Source organism: Blastocystis hominis, assembly GCF_000151665.1.
Source record: "Blastocystis hominis, Singapore isolate B (sub-type 7) whole genome shotgun sequence assembly, scaffold_8".
NCBI lineage: Eukaryota > Bigyra > Opalinata > Blastocystidae > Blastocystis > Blastocystis hominis.
In genome coordinates, this window is record NW_013171867.1 from 277,299 (window position 1) to 299,937 (window position 22,639).

The 22,639-nt window shown below is 42.8% G+C and overlaps 7 protein-coding genes across 7 annotated transcripts; 6 read left to right on the forward strand and 1 right to left on the reverse strand.

Annotated features, from left to right (window-relative positions):
• Positions 1-3,804: 3,804 nt before the first annotated feature.
• Positions 3,805-4,077, forward strand: GSBLH_T00004764001 (uncharacterized protein; the record flags this gene model as incomplete). The annotated part of the gene is made up of 1 exon (XM_013043724.1): positions 3,805-4,077. One exon carries the CDS (start codon positions 3,805-3,807, stop codon positions 4,075-4,077), a length of 273 nt encoding a protein of 90 aa, XP_012899178.1.
• Positions 4,078-4,732: 655 nt separating this feature from the next.
• GSBLH_T00004765001 (uncharacterized protein) lies at positions 4,733-6,981 on the forward strand (the record flags this gene model as incomplete). Its single annotated transcript, XM_013043725.1, has 3 exons — positions 4,733-4,810; positions 4,842-5,634; positions 5,663-6,981. The coding sequence occupies 3 exons, from the start codon at positions 4,733-4,735 to the stop codon at positions 6,979-6,981; spliced, it is 2,190 nt and encodes a 729-aa protein (XP_012899179.1).
• Positions 6,982-8,451: 1,470 nt separating this feature from the next.
• Positions 8,452-9,102, forward strand: GSBLH_T00004766001 (uncharacterized protein; the record flags this gene model as incomplete). The annotated part of the gene is made up of 3 exons (XM_013043726.1): positions 8,452-8,504; positions 8,536-8,671; positions 8,704-9,102. The coding sequence occupies 3 exons, from the start codon at positions 8,452-8,454 to the stop codon at positions 9,100-9,102; spliced, it is 588 nt and encodes a 195-aa protein (XP_012899180.1).
• Positions 9,103-10,057: 955 nt separating this feature from the next.
• Positions 10,058-10,441, forward strand: GSBLH_T00004767001 (uncharacterized protein; the record flags this gene model as incomplete). The annotated part of the gene is made up of 1 exon (XM_013043727.1): positions 10,058-10,441. The coding sequence occupies one exon, from the start codon at positions 10,058-10,060 to the stop codon at positions 10,439-10,441; it is 384 nt and encodes a 127-aa protein (XP_012899181.1).
• Positions 10,442-11,042: 601 nt separating this feature from the next.
• GSBLH_T00004768001 (uncharacterized protein) lies at positions 11,043-11,378 on the forward strand (the record flags this gene model as incomplete). Its single annotated transcript, XM_013043728.1, has 1 exon — positions 11,043-11,378. One exon carries the CDS (start codon positions 11,043-11,045, stop codon positions 11,376-11,378), a length of 336 nt encoding a protein of 111 aa, XP_012899182.1.
• A 378-nt stretch (positions 11,379-11,756) lies between these two features.
• Positions 11,757-12,548, forward strand: GSBLH_T00004769001 (uncharacterized protein; the record flags this gene model as incomplete). The annotated part of the gene is made up of 1 exon (XM_013043729.1): positions 11,757-12,548. One exon carries the CDS (start codon positions 11,757-11,759, stop codon positions 12,546-12,548), a length of 792 nt encoding a protein of 263 aa, XP_012899183.1.
• A 3,897-nt stretch (positions 12,549-16,445) lies between these two features.
• Positions 16,446-21,326, reverse strand: GSBLH_T00004770001 (uncharacterized protein; the record flags this gene model as incomplete). Its single annotated transcript, XM_013043730.1, has 1 exon — positions 16,446-21,326. One exon carries the CDS (start codon positions 21,324-21,326, stop codon positions 16,446-16,448), a length of 4,881 nt encoding a protein of 1,626 aa, XP_012899184.1.
• Between the last annotated feature and the right edge of the window lie 1,313 nt (positions 21,327-22,639).

The window sequence follows — 22,639 nt, forward strand, 5'->3', positions numbered from 1 at the left end:
ATGTTGCGCCAGGCATTGAGTCTAGAGCTGTGTCTGGAAGAGCGTATTTCTAATACGAGATACTGTAAGAGACATCATAAAGAGTTGGAGGTTCTTGCCTTGAAGAAGTTGTACAAGATCTACACAGACCTTAAGAATGGTGGATATAAGGATGACCCTGAGGAAGCGCTTGAAAAGAGCGACCCTCTGTTGCAACTTATCAAGAGACCTTATTTGAAGACGGAGATTGATGGCCAACCTGTGTATCTGTGGAATGTTTTGATTGATATTTGGAACTGTGTGGCTAGTGAGGATCAAATTCGCCGTTTTATTGGTAGTCTTGATGAATACAAAGAGTATTGTACATACCCTGGCAAAAGCTTGAGTTTTAAGCCAGCCAAATTCTCTGGAAGTGGAGTGAGGGGTTTTCTGAAGTACTACACACTCAATTCCCCTTATTTCATGGTGAAAAGGTTGAATCTTCTGAAGTACTCCAACTATTGGACTTTACGTTTCGCGCTGATCATTTTCCAGGCGTGCCATGGCTTTAAGGATGAGGAACTGGATAGTAAACGAGTTCCTATTTTGGTTGAATGCGCTCTCCGAAACATGAATGTGAATTATTGGAATAATATCCAAAACGTGCTTTCGGACGAGGAGTTTTCTCTATTCCTTGATCAAGTAATGGATGCATTGACTCTAATAGAGTCAAATGAAAAGTTTGCTTCCTCTACTGAGCTGAGCTTTGCTCTGGTCTATCTTTGGAGATATGTTCCCTATACCAATCCTAAACTTGCCGCATTGATGGATGCTCTCACGCAGTCCGAGAAGGATATTGTTCAATTCAGAAATGAATTTTTGAAGTTTCTCCAGCAGGACGTTCCCTTTGATTTTGATTATAACATGCTGCCAAAGGATATGAAGGAAATGTTCACCACGGTCCGAAAGTTCGAGTCGTTAGTTTGTTTAAAGGGTTCGTCGTTGCTGAACAAGGACGATCAATATCAGCGCAACAACATTCTGAACTCGGTCGTGGAAATGGCGGTTTATTCGCGCGATGTTCGATGTGTGCTGCGTTGCCTGAACATGATAGCAAGCATGGAAGCGAAGTTCACTGATCTCTCGATCATTTGGGGAAATCATAGAGAACTGTTCAGTCCTGATTCGTTGGGTTTGTCTCCACTCTCTGTCCAGCAGAGTGGTTCTGCAGAAGTAACGAAGACTTGCCGCCAAAAGATCGTGGATTTACTGCTGGATTGGGCACAGCAGAAAAAGGGCACACTTATGGTGAATCCCTTGCTCTACTTCATTTTGTATATGTACTTCTATGCATCCGAGTATCCTGAATATGAAGATGAGTACTGCGAAATGATGAAGCCCATTGTCGGCTATCTAGTTAACAAAAAGCTTCAATGGGACGATATGGGTCTCCCTAATCTCTTCAGTGTTGATTCTCAACGTTGGGCCAATCTGAGTCGTTCCTTCTGCTTATCGGCTCGCTTCAGCCATCTGGAGCTCCCAGAACGAAAGAGACACTTGATTGTAGAAAGCTTTATGCGAGGAGAGGCAAGCTATTTGCCCAAAAAAGCCTCATTCGGTGCTCATGGCTTTATTGTACTCAACTTATCTATGGAAAGTGGTATGGATTTATTTAAGCCAATGGTGTCGAAGCCTCTTTCTATGATTTTGAGCTTCATGAATGACGAGAATTCAAAGAGATCGTACGTAGCCAAGTTATTCAAGAGGGTGATTAGTTCTTCACTCATCGCAAGAAATGCGGAAACTAGCCAGACGACAAAGCAGGAGGTCCCCAATACAGATATGATCTTCGTAACCACGATTACGCACCTGCTATATACTAAAGACTATATGGTGCTGGATAATCTTTTTTGGGACATGACGATTCCCTATCAGCCCTGTTATTCTGGATACAGTGCGTTGCAGATGTTGATGACTCTCGAGCCGTCAGCAATGTCTCTGAAGGATTATTTGAACAGAACAAATGAGAAAACAAGACATGAATATATGCATAAGGACAAAATCGCGAAAGTTCTCTCCAAGGAGATGTCTGCACTCCAACAGCTGCAAAAAGTTGTTAGTAAAGGGCTCATTCCTGAGACCCCTGAGATTACGAATATCTATAGTCCTGTCATCGAAGAGGCGGCCAAATCATTTACTCAGTCAACGAATTTCGTTAACAGTGTGGAGTTAAGCGAGGCTTCGTTAACATGGATTTTCTCTGCCATGCAGCAGTATAATTTGTTTACGATTTTGAATACTACGGATCATCAAAAGGTAATACAGAATTTAAGCGGTCTGAACGACTCGGATCTTCTGTTGCTTGCCTCTCTCACGGCTCTGCGTCTTCAAATCGTATTCCAAGGAGCCGTTATGGTCATTTCGATTAACCAGTCTCCGAATCCGCTTTTCCAGAATCAACTTGTGGAGATGGCGAAGCAACTCCATCAGGAACTTCTCTCGGCTCTGACGGCGCAAGTTCTGGTCAACAATGAGATTCAGTACAGAGAACTGACTCCAAATATAACTGAATTCACGATCAAGACCACCGTTCCCTTCCTGCACGCCTTCCTTACGTCGATCCGGGAAAAGACCACGCAGACGATTAAGGAGATGCAGGATATCACACCTGCGGGTGCAGAGCCTACCATTCTGACCGTGGCTCTCAATTTGTATGATAACACAGTGATTGGCCGCTTTGTTGAGATTCTGGTGTACAGTCGGAAAACCAAGGACTACTTTGGAAAGTCCTTGAGCGGAATCGTTCCATTCGCGCTGATGCTGGATTATTCCACGATCGTTCAAATCATTCGTCGTCTCTTGCTCACCACGACGTTCATTCCTCTCGCAGAGGCCATCGTCAACAAGTGCCTTATGAGCACATCGCCCGCCAGTCCGTTCTTCAGAGAGATGCTTCATGTGGTGCAAAACGCGAGTAAATCGATGACGGTGGGAACTATTCTCTTCTTGTTGCGTCTGGCGAAGCACCCGCTTGTCAGACAGAATAATAAGGTCTTTAGAATTGTTTCTGGGACGATTTCGACTGTCTTGACGAGAAAGTTCGATTCGGAAAGTGTGTATATCATGGTGATCGAGTGGATCCTTAATCAGGTGGTCGCTTGTAAGACGGAGGAAATTGATTCCTTCCTATCAATGTTAAAGATGCTCTCGTCTCTGGATACAAAGAGCTCGACTACATCTGTTGTGTTCAATATTGTTTGCGACATAGCAAGGAATCTGTACAGAAAAGATGCTATAACCCTTTTCGAAAAATTGAGAGACTGTATTTCAAAGATTGTGGAGTGCGAGGATCCGTCCAGAAGAGTGGCGGTCTTGGGTGTCTTGGAAGAGATGATTCTGTCTTTCGATTATAAGCAGGCCAGCGACATCTCCAACCAGTGTATTCATCTTCTCGAGATTCATTCGTCATTGAAGTCGGATGCCTTTATCGCGAAGTGCCAAGAGCTGTTTAAGGAAGAGATTGACTTTGAGTATGCTGTTAACATCGTGATCTATCTATTCACCATCCAGCCGCAAACTGCTAATGATCTCTTCCTTGCCTATCACAGTTCCTTAACGGCAAAGTTAACAACGCCGACCAAAGATCGATTGAATCGGGTCGTGCCTCCCACGTTCGTTCCCGAAGTCAATTTCTTCCGACTATTGCGCGATACTAGCAGGGAGTACTCGGATATCTTGCTGGTCCGCTTCATAGCCCAGCTCCCTTCCTCGATCTTCCCCTTCCAGGCCGTGACTCCATTCGCTTCTCTTCTCTTGAAGTTTATCGGAGACACAACATGTGACAAAATGGAAGACTGTTCTTTTGATGTGGATGCGTTTGTAAGTGAGTTAGAGAAGACCATCCAGCCCTGGACGTATAGCGCCGTAATTGAATTTATGGAATTATTCACAACCTCGCTTGAAATGGATGATAAGTTCTACGATTACTTCCTTAAAAACAAAACGGAGGCATCTGCTCTGTCCGTCATACTGACATGTAGTACAGTGGAAAGACAGAACACTGTACTTTCCTGGATTGTGAATAATAATGTCACGAATCTGTATTTTGCGGTTCATTAATAGATTGTTTGTTACACCAATGCTTATTTGAAATAGGATATGTGAAATGATAGGATTTCGAGATCAATGCAATATTTTTATAGTGATAAGTGAGGGATCATTCAGAGCACGCATAGCCTAATTGGATAAGGCGCTTGCCTACGGAGCAAGAGATTGTGGGTTCAAGTCCCACTGTGTGCTTTCCTTTTTATGTTTTCATCCTTTTGTTTGCCTTATCATCCTTTTTTGAACCTGATTGATTCCCCCTTCGCCCTTTTCTCGGCGTAAGCAACGACTCGCGAGAAGTTCTTTTTCTTTTAATTATCCACATCATCAGAATATTCCCAGAACTTTCCTTGTAAGAGACAAAGCCAAAAAAGAGTTATGGATTCATATGCTGCGGCGTTCCAATCTATTGGATTGGAGGAGAAAACAATTGCGAATACGCTAAAATCGAAAAAGAAGGCGGGTAGGCAATCTCTTGTTGCGTGTTTTTAATCGTATAGCTGATGTTATGGAAGCTATTAAGGAGGCGGGAATTACCGACGGATGCGACCGTGTCTTGGGAAACTTGATGTGGACCGTTTTTGTTGAAACTTAGCTTTCTAGTTACAACGTTGCTACGACGGTCCCTGGTTCGGCAGTTGCTTACCGTCCAGCCCTGCTGAAGCTGGTTATGGAGGGTAAAGTCAAAACCAACCTGCAGATTTCGGAGGCAGTCGCCTATTTGAAGAAACTCCCTGCAAATGCCACTGTATCGACTTGTTCTCCTCGTTTACGACTAGCTGGACGTCGCGGCTCTGGAAGCTGCCTGTGGAGCTGGTATTGAAGTGACCGAGGAAGAAATCAAGGCCTGCGTGGACTCTCTGCTCGAGAAGAATAAAGAGGCTCTGCTGGCCCAGCGCTACTGCTTCCCGATCCCCCAGCTGATGTACGCGATGAAGGAAGGCCGGATGAAGTGGGCGGACGGAAAGAAGGCGAAGGAGATTCTGGACGCTGCGATTCTGTCGCTGCTGGGCGAGAAGACAGAGGCGGATCTGGCTGCGATCGCGGAGAGCAAGAAGAAGGGCAAGAAGGAAGCGAAGAAGGAAGTGAAGACGGATCTCCCCGCGGTGGAGAAAGAGAAGGAAGGGTTCGAAGGCCGCGATATGGAGAGCAGCAAGAACAGCGCGGAGCTCATCGCGGAGCACCAGAAGATCACGGGTGGCAAGATTCGGTGTCGCTTCCCTCCGGAACCGAACGGCTATCTGCACATCGGCCACGCGAAGAGCATGTATCTGAACTTCAAGGGCGCGTTCGAGCGCGTGGGGAAGCCGGGCGAGACGATTCTGCGGTTCGACGACACGAACCCGGAAGCGGAGAAACTGGAGTTCATCGACAACATCATGGAGGACGTGAAGTGGCTGGGATGGAACCCTGTGAAGATCAACTTCGCGTCGGACAACTTCGATAAGCTTTACGAGTACGCCGTGCAGCTGATCAAGATGGGAAAGGCCTACGTCGACCACCAGACCCCCGAGGAGATCAAGCGATCGCGCGAGATCGCGCAGGAGTGCTCGCGCGAAGGCGGACGGAAAGGTAGAAACGGGGAAGCGATGGCATGCAGATCTGAACCCGGAGAGTCCGTGGCGCAACCGATCGGTGGAGGAGAATCTGCGACTCTTCGAGGACATGCGCAAGGGCAAGTTCGCGGAGGGCGAAGCGACGCTGCGAATGAAGATCGACATGCGGAGCCCGAACCCCTGCATGTGGGACCCCGTCGCGTACCGAATCAAATACATCCCGCACCCGCACGTGGGCGATAAGTGGTGCATCTACCCGTCCTACGACTTCCAGCACTGCCTCGTCGACTCGCTGGAGCACATCGACTACTCGCTCTGCACGCTCGAGTTCGAGGTCCGTCGCGAGTCCTACTACTGGCTCGTCGACCAGCTGGACGTCTGGCGCGCCTACGTGTGGGAGTTCGGCCGCTTGAACCTGAACAACACGGTGATGTCCAAGCGGAAGCTGAAGTACATGGTGATGAACCACATCGTGCACGGCTGGGACGATCCGCGCATGCCCACCATCAAGGGGCTGCGTCGCCGCGGCTTCACCGCCAACGCCATCAACAACTTCTGCGCCGACATCTCGGTCACGCGCACCACCGTCACCAACATCGACCCCGCGCGGCTGGAGCACTTCGCCCGCGAGGATCTCGACCCCATCGCGCCGCGCGCCTTCGCGGTGCTGCGCCCTGTGCGTCTCGTTCTCCTCAACAAGGACGCGGATTTCTTCACCACGCTGCAGGCCCCGCTGTTCCCGAAGGACCCCAGCAAGGGCTCGCGCTCGCTGCCCTATCAGCGCGTGCTGTTCGTCGATCGCGACGACGTGAAGACGGCGGACGAGCCCAAGTTCCTGGGCTTCGCCCCCGGAAAAGTGGTGAGTCTGAAGTACGCGGACGTGGTGCGATGCGAGGAGGTGGTGTGCGATGAGGCGACGGGCGAGATCGTGGAGGTGCGGTGCAGCTGCCTGACGGAGGAGGAGGCGAAGGAGGCGATGGCCAGCAAGAAGAAGAAGCTGGGAAGCATGCACTGGATCGCGGGAAGCAAGCTCGGAGAGGAGCCCAAGCGAGCCGAGGTGCGGCTGTATAATGTGCTGTTCAAGGAGGAGGATCCGTCGGAGCTGGAGGACTGGGTGGCTCATATCAACAAGGAGAGCGAGGTCGTGATTAGCGATGCGATGGTGGAGGAGTCGCTGCTGGATCGGAAGATTGAGGATCATGTGCAGTTCGAGCGGCTGGGATACTTTGTGGTGGATAAGGACGCGAAGCCGGGAAAGATGGTCTACAATCGGACGTGTCCGTTGAAGAGTAATTGGAGTGTTTGTTTGAACCAAAGAAGGTGTGGAAAAGTGAAACTGCATGAAACAGGGAAGGAAGAGTGATGGTGAATGAAAATGATCGCAATTGGATCGATGGTCTTCTTCTTCTTCCTTCTTCCTTCTTCACACAGCGTTGGGAGTTATGTTGATCGATTTGGAACTTTAATGATATGTGAGCGAGTCGATTCCATTGGACGGACCCTGGATTTCACTCAATGATCCCATTTCATTGTCGAGAATGTTCTTTAGTCCTGTACAATCCAAAGAATTCGAATTGGAACTCCGTTTTCGCTCCTCGATTTTCTGCAATTTCGCTTCAAGTTCCTGAATTCGATCTAACGTTGATCGTTGCTCACTCCTCTTTCTATTGAGCTCCTTCAAAACATCCTTTCTCGTTTCCTTATCGTTTCTCTGAACCCCTTTTCTCCCTTTTCTCCTCGCCATTTTCATCTGATCGACATCCACTCACCAATCCTACATCGCTTTCTATGCATTCAAGCTTTTTCTGAAGTCGAGAAAGCGCCGTAGTGTACACGAACCGATCCAAATCATGGATACCATCTGGAATGCAGCAAAGCAGCAAAGCCTCCATTTCATTTCGAGTGTGATAGGTTCCAATTCCTAATTCACTGCAACGGATCGCTAAATAGAGACTTTGCTGATATGAAAGATTGCGAAGAAGAGCTCTGGACTGGCTCTCAAAGTCATCGATCGGATACTGAGCATCAATACCAACCAATTCTCAAACTGTTTTATCAGGAACCACTTGGCAAACAGCTTCCTTCAGAAAAGAAATCTGGATCTGGAGATCTGACTCCAATTTTTCCTTGTTTTGCGCAAGAAAATGAGACAGAGGATCGGGCAAAGAAAGAAGAAAGAAACTACAATTCGACCGCTCCGGGAGTTCTTCGGACACAAAGGAAATAGCGGGATTCAAAAGGTAATCACAGCGAATCAGAGTTTCTGAAGACAGCTAAATAGGATAGATCGAAATGAATTTACTTCTTCTGGCCAAATCCATTTCAGAAATTGCTGAAATACACTATGAATATCAAGTAGATATACGAAAAACGTACTTACTATTGGACTCTTTGCGGAAAACAGTAAAAAGATGACAAGCCTCACAACGTAAGACAACAGATTTCAAAGAATTAGGAATAAGATCCTTTCTACGCAAATCCATTATTAAGTCATAAATAGAAACTACAAATGTACCGTTTGTCCTACAGTTCAATACATTTCATCTGCTCATACACAAAATAATGTGTCATTATGTCAATCCATTCAGAATCGAAATAAGAATGCATCTACCAATTATTCAATCACAGTGTAATCGAACCTTATAACCATTCATACTAAAAAGCTCTTCCATATGCGAATCATCATTCCATAAAGGACACAAGAAGCAGTTCATCTTGTTGCAACAAGGACAGGGAATAGGACTATTCATACTCTAGATCATTCAAAATTGAAAAAGAAACCAAACAAAACTTGAAGGTTTAATTTCAAAATCGAGCAGTTTTCCACATCAAAATGGAAGGGAAGGAATCCGAATCTAAATTCTCTATGCTGCTAAAGCCAATTCGGTAATGCAAATACTCAAAGCGTAAGTTGTAGAGATTTGGCGGATAACTGGAATATTGATATTGCGGCAGAGCTAGAGGAGTATTTGGAAGATTTGGAATCGGTCGTAATATCGTTTGATGGAGGAAAATCGAATCTAAATTTTGCCGAAGCAGCGCTTATGATTCAAGTAGAATTTGCTATCTATATTCATAAAAACAGGGATCCGCCGTGGTTTACAGCAAAAAGGTCGAATTTCTCTACAACCTTGTATTTGAGACACTTGACTTGCTGTCAAAGCAAAAGAAGCAAAAGCGAGAAGGTTCAAAAGATAAAGGTAGTTTCTGCTTTTTCTCTGTCACTCTAGGTCTTGGCCACTTAGTTATCGATGATCCTGTTGTTGTTCTCGACGATTCTATCTTTGGTGAAAGGGAGTCGATTGATCTAAAGTCGAATGAAAAGGAAAACCAAAGACGCAGTGCACTTTCCGTAAATCTCCTATTTTTTTATCCTATCCAGAATGATCACAACCGGTACTCCTTCCTACGTCTCTACGAATCCAACATGGGGTTAATCAGCAGTAGTCTGACAACCGACAGCAAGGACAAAAGCTTTTTGTAGTCCTCTCACTCCCCCTCTCATTCAGCTTGAGTCGCTGCAGCATCGGTCCAGCTGGTCAGTTCACGATCGGCACCAATAACAGCACACTGCTTCACTCCGGTCTCCAGTCCACTTCGTCTCCATTATTCAATTCGAACGACGTTTCTTCCATCGGAAAGCAGGACAGCGAAGTGGGAAAGAACCAAAGCGAGCTCTCTCCGCAATTCGAAGCGAAAGAGCCCGAGAAAAGCGCGGAGGAGCCCTCGGTCGACGCGATTCCGTCCGTTTTCGAAGAAGCAGACGAGCTTTCGGACCTCGATTTGCCATCGCAGAAAGCCGCGTCGCGCCGCAGCTCGCTCTCTGCAAACGTCTGGAGAACAGAAGACCCTTACGATGATCGACAAAACCGATCGGCTCCTTATAAACGTGGCCAGAACTCGCTCAGCAAAGCGGAGATCGAGAAACGACTGAATCGCGAGAAGGAGCAGCGGCGATCGACTCAGAAAATGGTGGAAACCAAAGAAGAAAGCATGTTTTTATATCCATCCAAAGGCCTTTCGATCTTTAAGTAGGGTTTGGAACGAGTTGACATGCAGTCGACTGCAATCTTGCATGAAAGAAGCGCTTCGAAAGCAGATCGGCGTGTATCGAAGCTCCACTTCCGTGTGGTTTTGATGGTCGGTTTTACGGATAGCGAGTTCTAACCGAAACCATGATTACTGCTCTCGAAGAGCCGATGGATTATGAAATAGAAGCTGCGAGTTCACCAAGCTTCGGAAATGAACTCGAACCGAATCTGGACAATGAGGAATCGGTTCAACAAGAATTGGAACAAACACGATTAGATGTGAGTATGCATCGTCCCGACAACTACACGACCAGTATTTACAATCTCCTCAACCAGACCGCGGCGTTTGATCCATTGCAGATCGGAGAAAGCAGACTGGGCGAAACGAACCAGACGATGATGACGATGATGGATGGAGGATATGTATCCTATGAAGATCTGTGTAGACAGCACATGGAGGCGTTTATGAACGGAGTCGAAAAATTCACGAGGGAAACGAAGCTGGGAAAGCGAGTAGCAGAATGGGAAACGAAGATTGTACCGGTCTTAGAAGAACAAGATCGACGTGAAGAATTTGATATTCGTAAAAACAGCGAAGAATTGATTGAGGAATTGAATGCAAAGGACAAAAAAGAAGCTTCCGTTGCTGAATTATCGAAACAAAGAAAACCCTATGAAGTATCGAGAATGTTTGTCTCTCTGCTTCAAATGGCTAATGATGGAACGATTTCAATTCAAAACAAGGGAGAAATGGGAAATGTTGAAATACGGCTAATGAACCATAAATTGTAGTAGATATGCTGTTTGTTGCCAAACCATTTTATTAAAATAAAACAACGCGTGATATTATTTGTGTTGAATTGGCAGGTGATTCAGTGGCTAAAGAACGCTCCTTGATTCGATGAAACTGTCTCGAATTCTAAAAGAATCTAGTAGAGAACTCGATTCGAAATCTTTTCCTTGTAGATCCATAATTCTTTTAACTATGAGTTTTGCTGCGTTTTTTGAAACTTTGTTCGATATTGTCTATCTTGCTACGATTCTCTTCCTGGGTTTCCGAATGCTTCTTCGTAAATCCCCTAATAAGGAATATCGACTTTTTTCTTATATGTGCTTAATCCTTGGTTTCGGAGACTGCTTCCATCTTCTCCCTCGCGCTTATGGGCTTAATATGGGTAAAACAGAAGCAGTGGTTGCTGCAATCGGAATTGGTAATGCAGTGAGCTCCATCGGCATGGCCATATTCTATGTCATTATGTTTGAGCTTATCTCGCTGCATTATAAACAAAACCTCAATGAACTGCGCTGGGCTACATATATTTTATTCGCATTACGTGTTATCTTTGTATTGCTACCTCAAAACGACTGGATTCACAACACTCATAATCCGCTTATGAGCTGGCTTCGGAATATCCCCTTTATTCTTATTGGGGTTATTGTCGATGTTTTGCTTTTCCGGTACTCGAGGAAGGAAGCTGACGATCCTTTTAGAGGAATATGGTTCTGGGTGTTGGTGTCTTTTGGATGCTACATGCCCGTGGCGTTGATTCATTTAGGGGGAATGAAGGATGCTTTGTTGATGATTGTAAAGACGATTGCTTATGTGATGATTGTGGTTTTGGGTTACATGAGAATCCCTTATGATATCAAGTCAAGTATGGTTTTTCTTGTTTGTTTAAAAGTAATGCCAATATTTGATTATTGTTTTTTCCAGTTTACTCCACGTTGAATCCACATTATAACAAGATATGTTAATATCTTCATATTTTTTTTTGCTTTTCATGTCAAAACCAAACATAGGCAGTAGTTCAGAGTATCCAGTACAGGTATATATATAATTCCAATATTTCTTGACTGTAGTTCTTGGTTGCAGACAAAGACTCCAATACTTTTCATATGAGGAAGGAGGTTATGCAGTATATAATGAAACAAGTTTGAGCTTTCGTATCTTTTTATGTAGATACCAAAAACAGTACCCATAGCAGTTCTTTCAATTGTTGGTGCATTCCGAAGTGGAAAATCGTTTCTCCTCAATTTTATCCTGAGATATTTGCATGCATTAGAGAGTCAGGTTGTGATATGCCACTCATCCTTAGATAATGCAGATATGAAGACTATAAATAAGGACGGTATCTATTCTTGGATCCTGTATGGCGGAGCGATATTGGAAGGCTATTCTGGCAATACTTCAAACTCCAAGGGATTCAACTTTCGAGGAGGAGATGCACGTAATACAGAAGGCATATGGTTCTGGAATAAACCATTCATTATTCCCGATCCTACAACTGCTGGAGGCAAAATGGCTGTATTAATTATGGATACGCAGGGAATGTGGGACGGACAAACAGGTCAAGGACTTACAGCAAGTATATTCGGTCTATCCACATTACTCTCATCATATCAGATTTATAACGTAGACCGAAGACTCCAAGAAGATTTTCTCCAACACTTAGCTCTGTTTACCGATTACAGTATTCGTATCCGCGATTCGGGAAAAAGCGGAGATCATCCCCCATTCCAGCATATTGACTTCCTTGTTAGGGATTATGCTAATTTCCGAAACGAGAGTAATCAAGCTAGCTGCCTAAAAGAAATGGAATCCTACAAAAACAGCTTCCTATCTCCTAGAAATACGGAAGATTTGAATGAAACTCGCAACCAGATAAAGGAGTGTTATCAAATAATTGATGTGTATTGTCTACCACACCCTGGATTAGAAGTGAGTAGAGTGAGCTATGATGGGACCATAAAAACGATATCTTCAGCATTCTTAAATCTGCTAAGCAACTATATTACGAGCATATTCACTAAAGGTTTGGAGCCACTTGAAATTAATAATCGCCCTGTATATACCAAAGACTACGAATCGTATTTTGTTTGCTATTTGTATTTAGGATAGATATGCCCTGAATTATGGAGACTTATTCGCCCGCCAAGTAGATTTTCCCTCGGCAAGTTCCATCATGCAAGCAACTGCAGAGGTCGAGATGAGTCGATATGCTTCAGATTGCTTTGATGTAGGTAATATAAGAATGGTTTGATATTTAGATGTATCTGAGCATGATGAGTGAAGTGATGGACGAAAAACCATGGTTGGAAGAAGATGAGTACAGTAAGAAGAATACAGAGATTGTTACCAAAATTCTTGATATGTTTGACCGCAATGTAACCCTGGGAGACAAGAGACGTATCGCCAAATATCGTGAAGTGCTTCAATCTCGAATTAAAGAGAAAGGATTTAGCATTGAAATCCGAAATTGGAAACGCCGCTACACTTACCAAGGTAAGGAATTTGACAAGAAACTGGCAGAAATTAAAAGCGAGAGTAGTGCTCTAAAGAAAAAGCAACAAGAAGACCAACAAACGATTAAGTCATTGGAAGATCAAGTACAACAATATAAGTCCGATATCCAAGAATTGCAATCAAATGTGAAGTATGGAGAAAAAGAAAAAACAGGTCAGGAATCATTGTACAAACGGCAAATACAGAGGTTGGAAAACGATCTCGCAGAAGAAAAAAAGAAAGTCCAATCACTTAGAATAGAAATTAGGGACAAAGAGGTGCAAAATGGAGAGAATAAGGGCAAATTGATAGCTGCTGAGAATGAAAGAAAGACTTATGAAAAGCTGATTCGTGAAAAAGAAGAAAGTGTAGCCCGTTTAGAACAGAGGAATACCGAGCTTCAATCCAAATTGAGTGAAAAGGAGAAACAAATAAACGCACTTGAAAAGCAAGTCAACGAGCTAAAAAAAGCAAAGGAGGAGCAAAGAATACCAAATCTATCGAGAGCAGCACCAACGACCCGTAGTTCAGAACCTGCTCGTGCGGGGCAGTATTATCCTCAGTCTGGTCCTTTTTCAAATTTGGGACAATCCGTGCCATCAAGTATGAGATATGACTCCTTATTATCTCTAGATAGCCAGGCAAGAAATAATCCATTTGAAAACAGCACTAAAATTACTATTAACAATGATTCAGAAATGGATCTCATTCCTCAGAATGTAGAATCTCTATCAGTTAATTCAAACTGTTGTAATAATGTGCTGAACTTTGCATTACTGAACTTGAGTCATCTAAGATCTATCTATATCGGAGATGAATGCTTCTCTCATGTACAGAGATTCGTTATAGATAACTTACAATCATTGACAACAGTCAAAATCGGAACCAACAGCTTCACTAAGAAGCTGAATGGATGGGAGGAAAACAAGTCGCGATCATTCAAAATAGCGAATTGTCCTAATCTTACATCTATTACTATTGGGCAGTATAGTTTCAGTGACTATGGAGGGGAGTTTGAATTGGCAAGTTTGCCAAGATTAGAGTCCCTTTATATTGGAGTGTTTGACAAGGAATCTTGGAATTTCAGTTGCAGTTCGTTTGTTCTACGAGACCTTCCAATGTTGAAGAGTGTTATTCTGGGTGACAAGACGTTTGGCTTTTCTACGCACACTGTATTTGAGAGTATTCGTAATGTATTGTATTCTATTTAGATTTGGAACAACTTGAGTTGATCAAAGTCGGAGATAATGCATTGAATGGAAACAAGCAAGAAGAATGTTCTTTAATCATGAAGGGTACTTTTAATGCTTTGAACTATTTACCCATAGACTTACCAGCTCTAAAAACGTTGTTTTCCAATAATCCTGGATTCACATTCTATGGTAGCAAATTGGTCATATTATCCAGTTTGATATGCTTGAGAACCATGATTCATAGATATTCCAAACGTTGCCAATGTCCAGTTACCTAAATCATTTGAAATTGTTGTCAATTGCACTGTTGAAAGTAAACACAATCAAGCATGGATAAATCATAGATGTACACAAATCCTTGGCTTCCCTTCTTCCTACAGATTCAATTCCAGAGTTGGATGCCATTGATAACTCTGTAACCTCTATTTCTTTGCCTGATAACACTTGTAACAATCCGAAGTGTCCAGCCTTGGATTTCTATCGATTCACAAGGGTAACTCAGATTATTATTGGAGATGATAGCTTTGAAAACTTGAAGGAATTCCGTATGGACGGCCTTCGACAACTAAAGACTTTGAAAATTGGTAAGAATAGCTTTACAAAAGAAAAGAAACGTCATGGTGATGATGGTGGTCGTTCATTCCATCTTGTCAATTGTGACAATCTTGAATCGATTGAGATTGGAATCTATAGTTTCTGCGATTGTTCTGGAGAGGTTGAATTCAAAAATCTGCCAAAGCTGAAATCTTTAAGAATTGGATCGAAATATGAGGATTCTTGGAACTTTGATTATGCTTCTCTGGTTCTGAAAGGCTCTTATTAAATTCTATCGTTGACTATCAGATCTCCCTTCTTTAGAGGTGATTGATTTAGGTAAATTAGTGTTCTTCTGGTCGATCAATACGGTTCTTGAAAGTAAGCTTGTTGTCGATATGTAAAATAGATCTTCCAAAATTGAGAGAAATCAACTTAGGGAATCAAGCGTTGCAGGGCAAATATAAGAGTGACTCGGTAACACTTAGCATGAAAGGTATAGCAATATTATTACTATAGCTATTTTGTTTAGACTTGCCTTCCTTGAAAACTATTCAGTCGGATGGCAGAAGTTTCGTCTATCCTCGGTTTGTTACGATTTCCAGTTTGAATCAAAACAAATATCTGAGGGTGTAGATGTTCCAGCAGTAACTTCAGTATCACTTCCTGAATCTTTTAATTATACTGAATTTGCTCAAATAGAAAGTAGGATTCCGATGGATTTGACATAAAGATACCAACATGAAATTGGCAGGGATTGTTCGAATGAGTGTCATTGCTCCTGTATTGACTAGTAAACCGAAGAATATCACTGCATTGTCACTTCCTCCGAATTCTGGAAATGAAATTGACAGTCGATTCTTTATTCTAAGCGATTTCTTAATGCTTGAGAAAATTGTTATTGGCGATGAATCGTTTGAAAATGTGTACAAGTTCTCAATTGAGGGTTTGGTGAATCTCCAAAGTATTGTGATCGGGAAGAACTGTTTTACTGGAAAGAAGAACGGAAAAGGAGATGATCCTCATCGAACCTTCTCTATTGTAAATTGCCCCAAATTGGTATATATAACGATTGGATGCTACAGCTTCAGTGATTATTCTGGTGAGTTCAAAATAACTAATTGTGGATCGCTCCAAGTAATTCAAATCGGAGAAATAGGACTTGAGTCTTGCAACTTCAATGAAGCTACACTTGATCTTCGAAGTATTATAGATATGTGTAATACTGACAAGCATAGATCTTCCCTCATTGAAACAGATTGAATTGGGGAACAAAGCATTTTGTAATGCAGAAAGTGCGAAGCTAGAAAGTGTTCGCACATCACTCTCCTCATGCATAGATTTGCCAAATCTCACAGGCATTCGCTGTGGATCGGATGCTCTCGATGGAGCATTTCCCGGAAAGGAACTGGTAATGAGAAGTAAGCTACACAAAGCATGTATTGATCAGATCTGCCACGCTTAACGACACTGGAATCGCAGGGAAATACGTTACGATTGTTCAGTGAAGTTACGCTGGAAAGTAAGGGATCGACATGGCTCATACTGAAGATATTCCTAATGTGTGTGAAGTCAATCTCCCTAATTCATTTTCGAATGTAGCAAAAAAGACTATTACTAGTATTGGTCAAATATATTTAACGATTAGATGTTCACGAGAATTTGGAATCGCTTGTTAAAGTGAGTGATAATGGCTTTATGCTTCAGCTCTTAAAACTAATGTCGCAATGACTTATTTGTTTAACAAAGAAATCGAATCATCATTTTTTAGCAGTTAGCAACCTCATTAAACCTTCACAGCTTTCTTTGCGCTATCCTTCTTGGACAGCGTCTTCTTCTGCGATCCAGATGCTCTAGCGCTTTTTCCCTTTACACCACCGACAGCCTTCGCCGTGCTAGTCACACGCACCAGGATGAAAATAACAGTCACGACAATGATAATAGCGACCACCACGAGCACAATAATCATCCAAACAGGCATGCAAGATCCAGTAATCGCTTGCCATTCTCCATCCTTTTCTCCAAGCAGACAAGCTCTCTTCTGAGTACCCACATACGAACCGCCCAAAGCACAATCATAGACATACACCTCACCAACAGGCGTATTCGGGAAGTTTCCTTCGGCCTTGCAAGTTCCCTTCTTAACAGAAATGTTGATAGTAGTGAACGTGGTACCAACATCATTCTTACCGTAGATCGTGAAGGTTTTTAATCCATACTCTTCAGTAGGCATTCCAGTAATTTCTCCCGTCTGGGCGTTCAAAGCCAATCCATTAGGCAGGAAAGTGTTATCAGCCATGTAGAATTCCGAAATGATGTTCATATAGGTAGGCTTAGGAATACTGACACTGGTTCCCATAATGAGATTATAAATACTGGCACTATACAACAATTTCGTAGGTTCCTTTTGAGTGCAATGCTGGTTGTTGATCTCACCCAGCTGGCCATTTGAGCAAGTGCGGTACGAATATCCACGATATCCCTCCTCGCAGGGAGCAGGCGAGATTTCTCCCTCTCCCACAGACGGATAATCGTCGATTCCAGGACAAGTGTCAGTTCCACTGGGCTTGCAGTACAAAAGCATGTACGAACTCACGTACACAGTACTCGAGGCAGTGTCATCCACCTCGAATCGGAAGTATCTGAATCCAGCAATACCCACAGGCACAGACCAATAACTACGTTGCAATGCCTTCGTACTCTGACCAAGAAGAGCCAGTGCAGAGGTGTCTTCATCAGTGCTTTCTCTGCGCACATAGAGAGAGAATCCGTAGGAAGAACGCAAATACACAGTCTGCATTCCGAAGTTATTGAACTTGGATCCTTCCAGGTTCTCCACTTCCCACTCGAGATAGGTATTCTGAGAATTCGACTGATATCCATAAGTCGTAGGATTGAGATCCAGAAGCTCTTCTAATTCACAAGAATATGCAGTAGTTCCATCGACGTTGATGATAGTATCCACAAGAATCGAGCAATCATTCACTCCAAACACGCCAGTAGCATCGAACACGACAGGGCTCGAAGAAGACTGACCAAGAGGAAGATGGACCTCAAATGCCATGATGTTCTTTCCAGTTACTCCGCCAACAGTAGACATGATCACATGGAACTTGGAGAACGTATCTTGGTTGTGGACAGCAATGGACTTTGACTCGGAATCGAAATTCTCTTCCAGATTGAATCGAGCCACCAATCTGCCATTGAAGTAAGCAGCAACTCCTCCAGCATACTTCACACGGATATTCAGCACATGGTAGTTGGCAATATCGGGGATGTTCACTTCCTTGCGAATGTATGTAGTGACTCCGGCGTTCGTTCCAATATCTTTCGCCTTCTTCGATGCCCATGTAGAATCATCGAAATCCTTAGAGTTCCAATTCTCTACATAATTGTAGCTAATCTTCCATTCAGTATAGTCAACTTGGAATGGGAAATAGGAAGAGAACATTGTGCTCACAGAAGCAACTCCCGTGGGAACCTGACCCATTTCAAAGATCATTTCACCTACATCAACAGTCAAATAATAGCCAGCAGGATTGGTCCAACCATTAGAAGAAGAATCGAGCAATTCAAGAGTGTAGATTCCATCATTCAGACAGAAATCTCCATAGTTCAGAGAAGAAGATGACGCAAATCGCTCAATGGATCTGACAACAGTTCCACTGGTTCCAATTCCCTGATAAAGCTTGTAGGAAGACTGCTCAGGATAGCTATCGGTACGAGCTACCAAAGTAACCAAAGAACGGCCTCCAGTGCAAATTTCAACAGATAACGAGAAAGAAGCAGTAGAAGTGCCTCCAGTCAGTTTGCTAGCTGTGATTGAATAAGTAGTGGTTGCCATCTCAGCAGTAGCAGTTCCAGAAATAATACCGCTGTTAGGATCAATCTTAATTCCATCGGGGAAAGCTGGACTGACCTGGAAATTGAAGTAATACTCTGAATTAGGGTACACTTCTCCCATTTCGACATCCTTGAAAATGGTCGTGGATTCATAAGCAAGTTCAGGAACGGTCATTGTTGTATATACAGCATTCAAATCCAAGGTATTGAACTTCCAATAACATTCAGAAGTATCACCAGTAGCAAAATTCTCGAAACGATACTCATGATAGGCCTTGTTGTTCTGGAAATAGATCGTCTGAGCCTGGCCAGTTTGAGACCAGGTAAGTCCAGTAACAGTAGCGACTGTTGTCCAATCATCACTTCCATTACGACCCTTCAAAACAAACTGACGAACTTGCTGAGTACTCTGCGTGTAGTACAGCTTGATAGTCACAGAGTTAATCCATTCGTGACGATCATTGGTAAAGGCAATGTTGTAGTAATTATTGGCACACGAAGAATAATACACTGTATATCCGTAGTATTGGTTCAGCATAGATGAAGGGCTTCCACTAATTCCACTGTAGGTAACGGTGTAATCGAAGACACGAGATGTGATCTCTTCTCCCATCATTCGAAGAGCACCATCGAAGATCGCCTCCTTCTGGTTTGCATTGGCAGCAACAATACCAATAGCGATGGTATTCGATCCTTGCTGAATGTAGTTCACACCAGCAGTCTCTCCAATTTGAACCGTCTTGATGGGAAGAGAAATCTGATGATAGATAGTACTTGTGTAAATGTTGTCAGCATAACTTGAAGTGCTGATCGTAGCATCCGTCAATCCCTTTCTGAACGCTTCGTGTCCATTCAAATAGACAATGCATCCATACTTGAACTTGATGGAAAGAACAAATCCGGCAATGTTGTTGATGTCTGATACAGTGAATGTCTTCTTGTACAGCTGAATCTGGTTGGAAGAATCGGGGTAGTTGCTGTCATTTCCCTCAGTCCATCCTTCAGTGGAAGTCGACGAAGACCAATCAGTAGGAACTTCGCCATGCTTGTAGTACCAGTTGGAATGGGGAAGAATGGCAAACTGAGCATTGAAAGTGCGAGTGGTGGCAAATCCAACTCTCGAATCATATTTCATACGAAGAACCGTTTCCATTTCGCTTCCAGAGAGAACAGCACGGACATAAAGGAACGACAGAGAACTCCAATAGGTGGAGGTAGATCCAACAGTCACTTGGTACTTGGATCCAGTAACGCAAGCGACGCTAGTCCAGTCTTCATTATTGATCTGACCTGAATTGGAAGCAACAGAAATCAGAACTTGCTGGTTTGTAGCATCCTTGATTTCGAAGCTTTCATAAGTAGCACTCGACTTATATGTACGAAGAATGTTGAGCATGGTTCCGGTACATTCCTGAATGGTAAGCGTGAACGATCCAGTGTAGGTGTTTCCAAGAACAACCGAAGAGACAGTAACTGTCACACCCGATACAGCACTGTTTACAACTCCAGAAATCACACAAGAAGTAGCATCAATGGTAAGTCCTTCAGGAAGGTTCTGAGCTGTACAAGAAGTAAATTCATTGATATCAGGTCGGATATACACCTGCTCGTATTTGGCCCAGAATGTGTAAGTATTGGGAGTGAAGGTAATCGAGGTGGGAATGGCTGTAGTACAGGTCAGAGGCTGCATTTCATAAGTATATACATAGCTGTAGCCACTGCTGACAATATGAGCGCGATAGTGTTGGAATAAAGAAGCATAGAAATAACCACCAAAGATCTGGTAAGTCTCACTTTCATAAGTAGCATCGGATACAGAAACTACATTTGTCCATTGCGAATTATCATTCGATCCTTGCCATGTGAATGTGCTAGGAGCAGATGTAATAGACGTATAAGGCCAAACACGAACGGAGTTAACGTAGGGTCTCGGTCCTTCAAAGGAGTAGGTTACAGTAGCAGGAAGATATGTGGAGGCAGCATTGTAATAAGACGTTCGTCCAAAATCAAAGATATTGGCAACATTCCTGCCACCAGTAGCATCCACGTCTACGGGCTCAGCATAGACGAAGCAGTTTCCTTCGGTAGTAGAAGCAGCCAAAATAGCAAGATAAGCATTGAAATCGACGTTGGTTTGCGCAGTAAGGAAATGGACTTCAACAGCCAAAATAGATTGTTGAGCAGCCACTTCAGAGCCAGGACGAATGAATCCACGATAAGCAATCTCAGAATATTCTCCAGTAGCAGTAGTACCAGCAGAAACAGTTCCAGCAGGCATGTTATCACGATAGACCTCCGCTCCATTGATATAGGCAATCACTCCAGCCTTGTAGTACAGTCTCACATCATAAGCAGCCATGTTCGCAAGACCCACGAACTGCTTGCGGAAGTACTGAGTACCAGAAGCAGTCGCAGTCACAGAGCCAAGGGTAGCATCCGACCAAGTGCTATCAGAGAACGAATAAGCAGTCCAGCCATCAGTAATCGATCCAGAGGTCATCTTCCAAGTAGCACCCTCCTCAACACCATAGTACAAAGACACAGTATAAGTTTCTTTACGGTCATCAACCAAAGTGTTCTTGAAAACAGCGTTGCCAGACTTTCCATAGACAGCAAGGAATGCTCCATTGTACCAGGAATCACCATAAGAATCAATCAACTCAATGGTGTATTGATTATTAGTCGAAGTGGTCAAACATTTTTCAGTAGTACGCGTTTCACTGTTAGCAAAGCCTGTTCCAGTGTAAAGAAGAGTAGATCCAGAATAGACCTTGAAGGACTCTTCACTAGCCCAGGAGGACCCACATTTCTTTATGAACTTCATGTAGGTTTCTCCTGATCCACAAGTAATATCGCTTAGCGCAATCGAGACTAAGTGTCAAAGAAGAGAACAATCATTACATAGAAGTACCGATATCAACAAGCCTTTCATTTAACAGCACACGAAAATAAATTATGACTTAGAATGCAAGAATCACAATTATGGAAATCATGCAAAAAATAGAGACAATAGGGCTCATATAGAGTTATTAGCCAATCATTTACCTCATAGAATTAGAAAAAACATGGAGATTTTTGGATAGACCAATATTGGCATGATTAATTCCTTGATATCTCATTCTATTTATGCTATAAAACGGTTGGGATTCTTTTTAGGATATACTATTCTATGTATTTAGATCAAAATGATTCATGGATTAGCCAAATAAAAGCAAAAATCATGATAATTGAACTATCATTTGCATATTATTGGATGAACTATTTTAGCTAACATTATTGGGGCAGTCTCCATTAAAACATAATTACTGCTTTTTAAAGTTGGCAATTGATTATCTTAATATATATGGATCTTAAGAATATAGCGAATACTCATTCGCGATTACCTTATTATACTCAACCACGACTACTAATCTATACTGATCCAGTTCTATTACAAGCCGCTTATGAATTGAAAGGTCGGTTACTAGTTTCGAAGGTAACTCGAGTCGAAGGTGTATAATATGGTAGAAACATGTAAAAAGGAAACTTGCACCAGTAGTGAAACCACTCGTCCCTCAAGCAAAATGGGTTCCTGTCGATTATAGAAAGTATAAGGATAATTACTTTACACAAGTAAAGGTGTTGTATCATAGAGTTCTAAGAAAGTAATGTGGCTGGCGATTTTTCTCTATTTGTTAATACACACATCGGAGCTTGTTAGTTAATTATTATTTATAGTATAATTATACAAAATAAAGGAGAGCTATTGTGGAAAATGAGAAATAAATATCAATAATCAAAAATCAATAATAAATGCTTTATAATTATAAATGTGGAATAAGCATTTTCCTTATGACTCCATTCTACTTAGCTTATTATTGGGTTGTAAGTCTAGTGACAGGTCAGGAGTTGTTTGCCTAATTCATTGGAGTCACGAGCCATAAACTCAATTCAAACGTCAATACTATATAAGCGAAATAAGAAATAGCAACCATGCATATATTATTCTCTTCATTTCACTATACACTCTCTTTCTTGCAAATTATCCTCTCTGAGTTCAATATATTGTTCACAAATAATATGGTCCGTTTGAAAACTCATTCATATATCTGTGAAAATAGAATAACAAGGAACTATGCTTAATCACTTTTCTTCTTG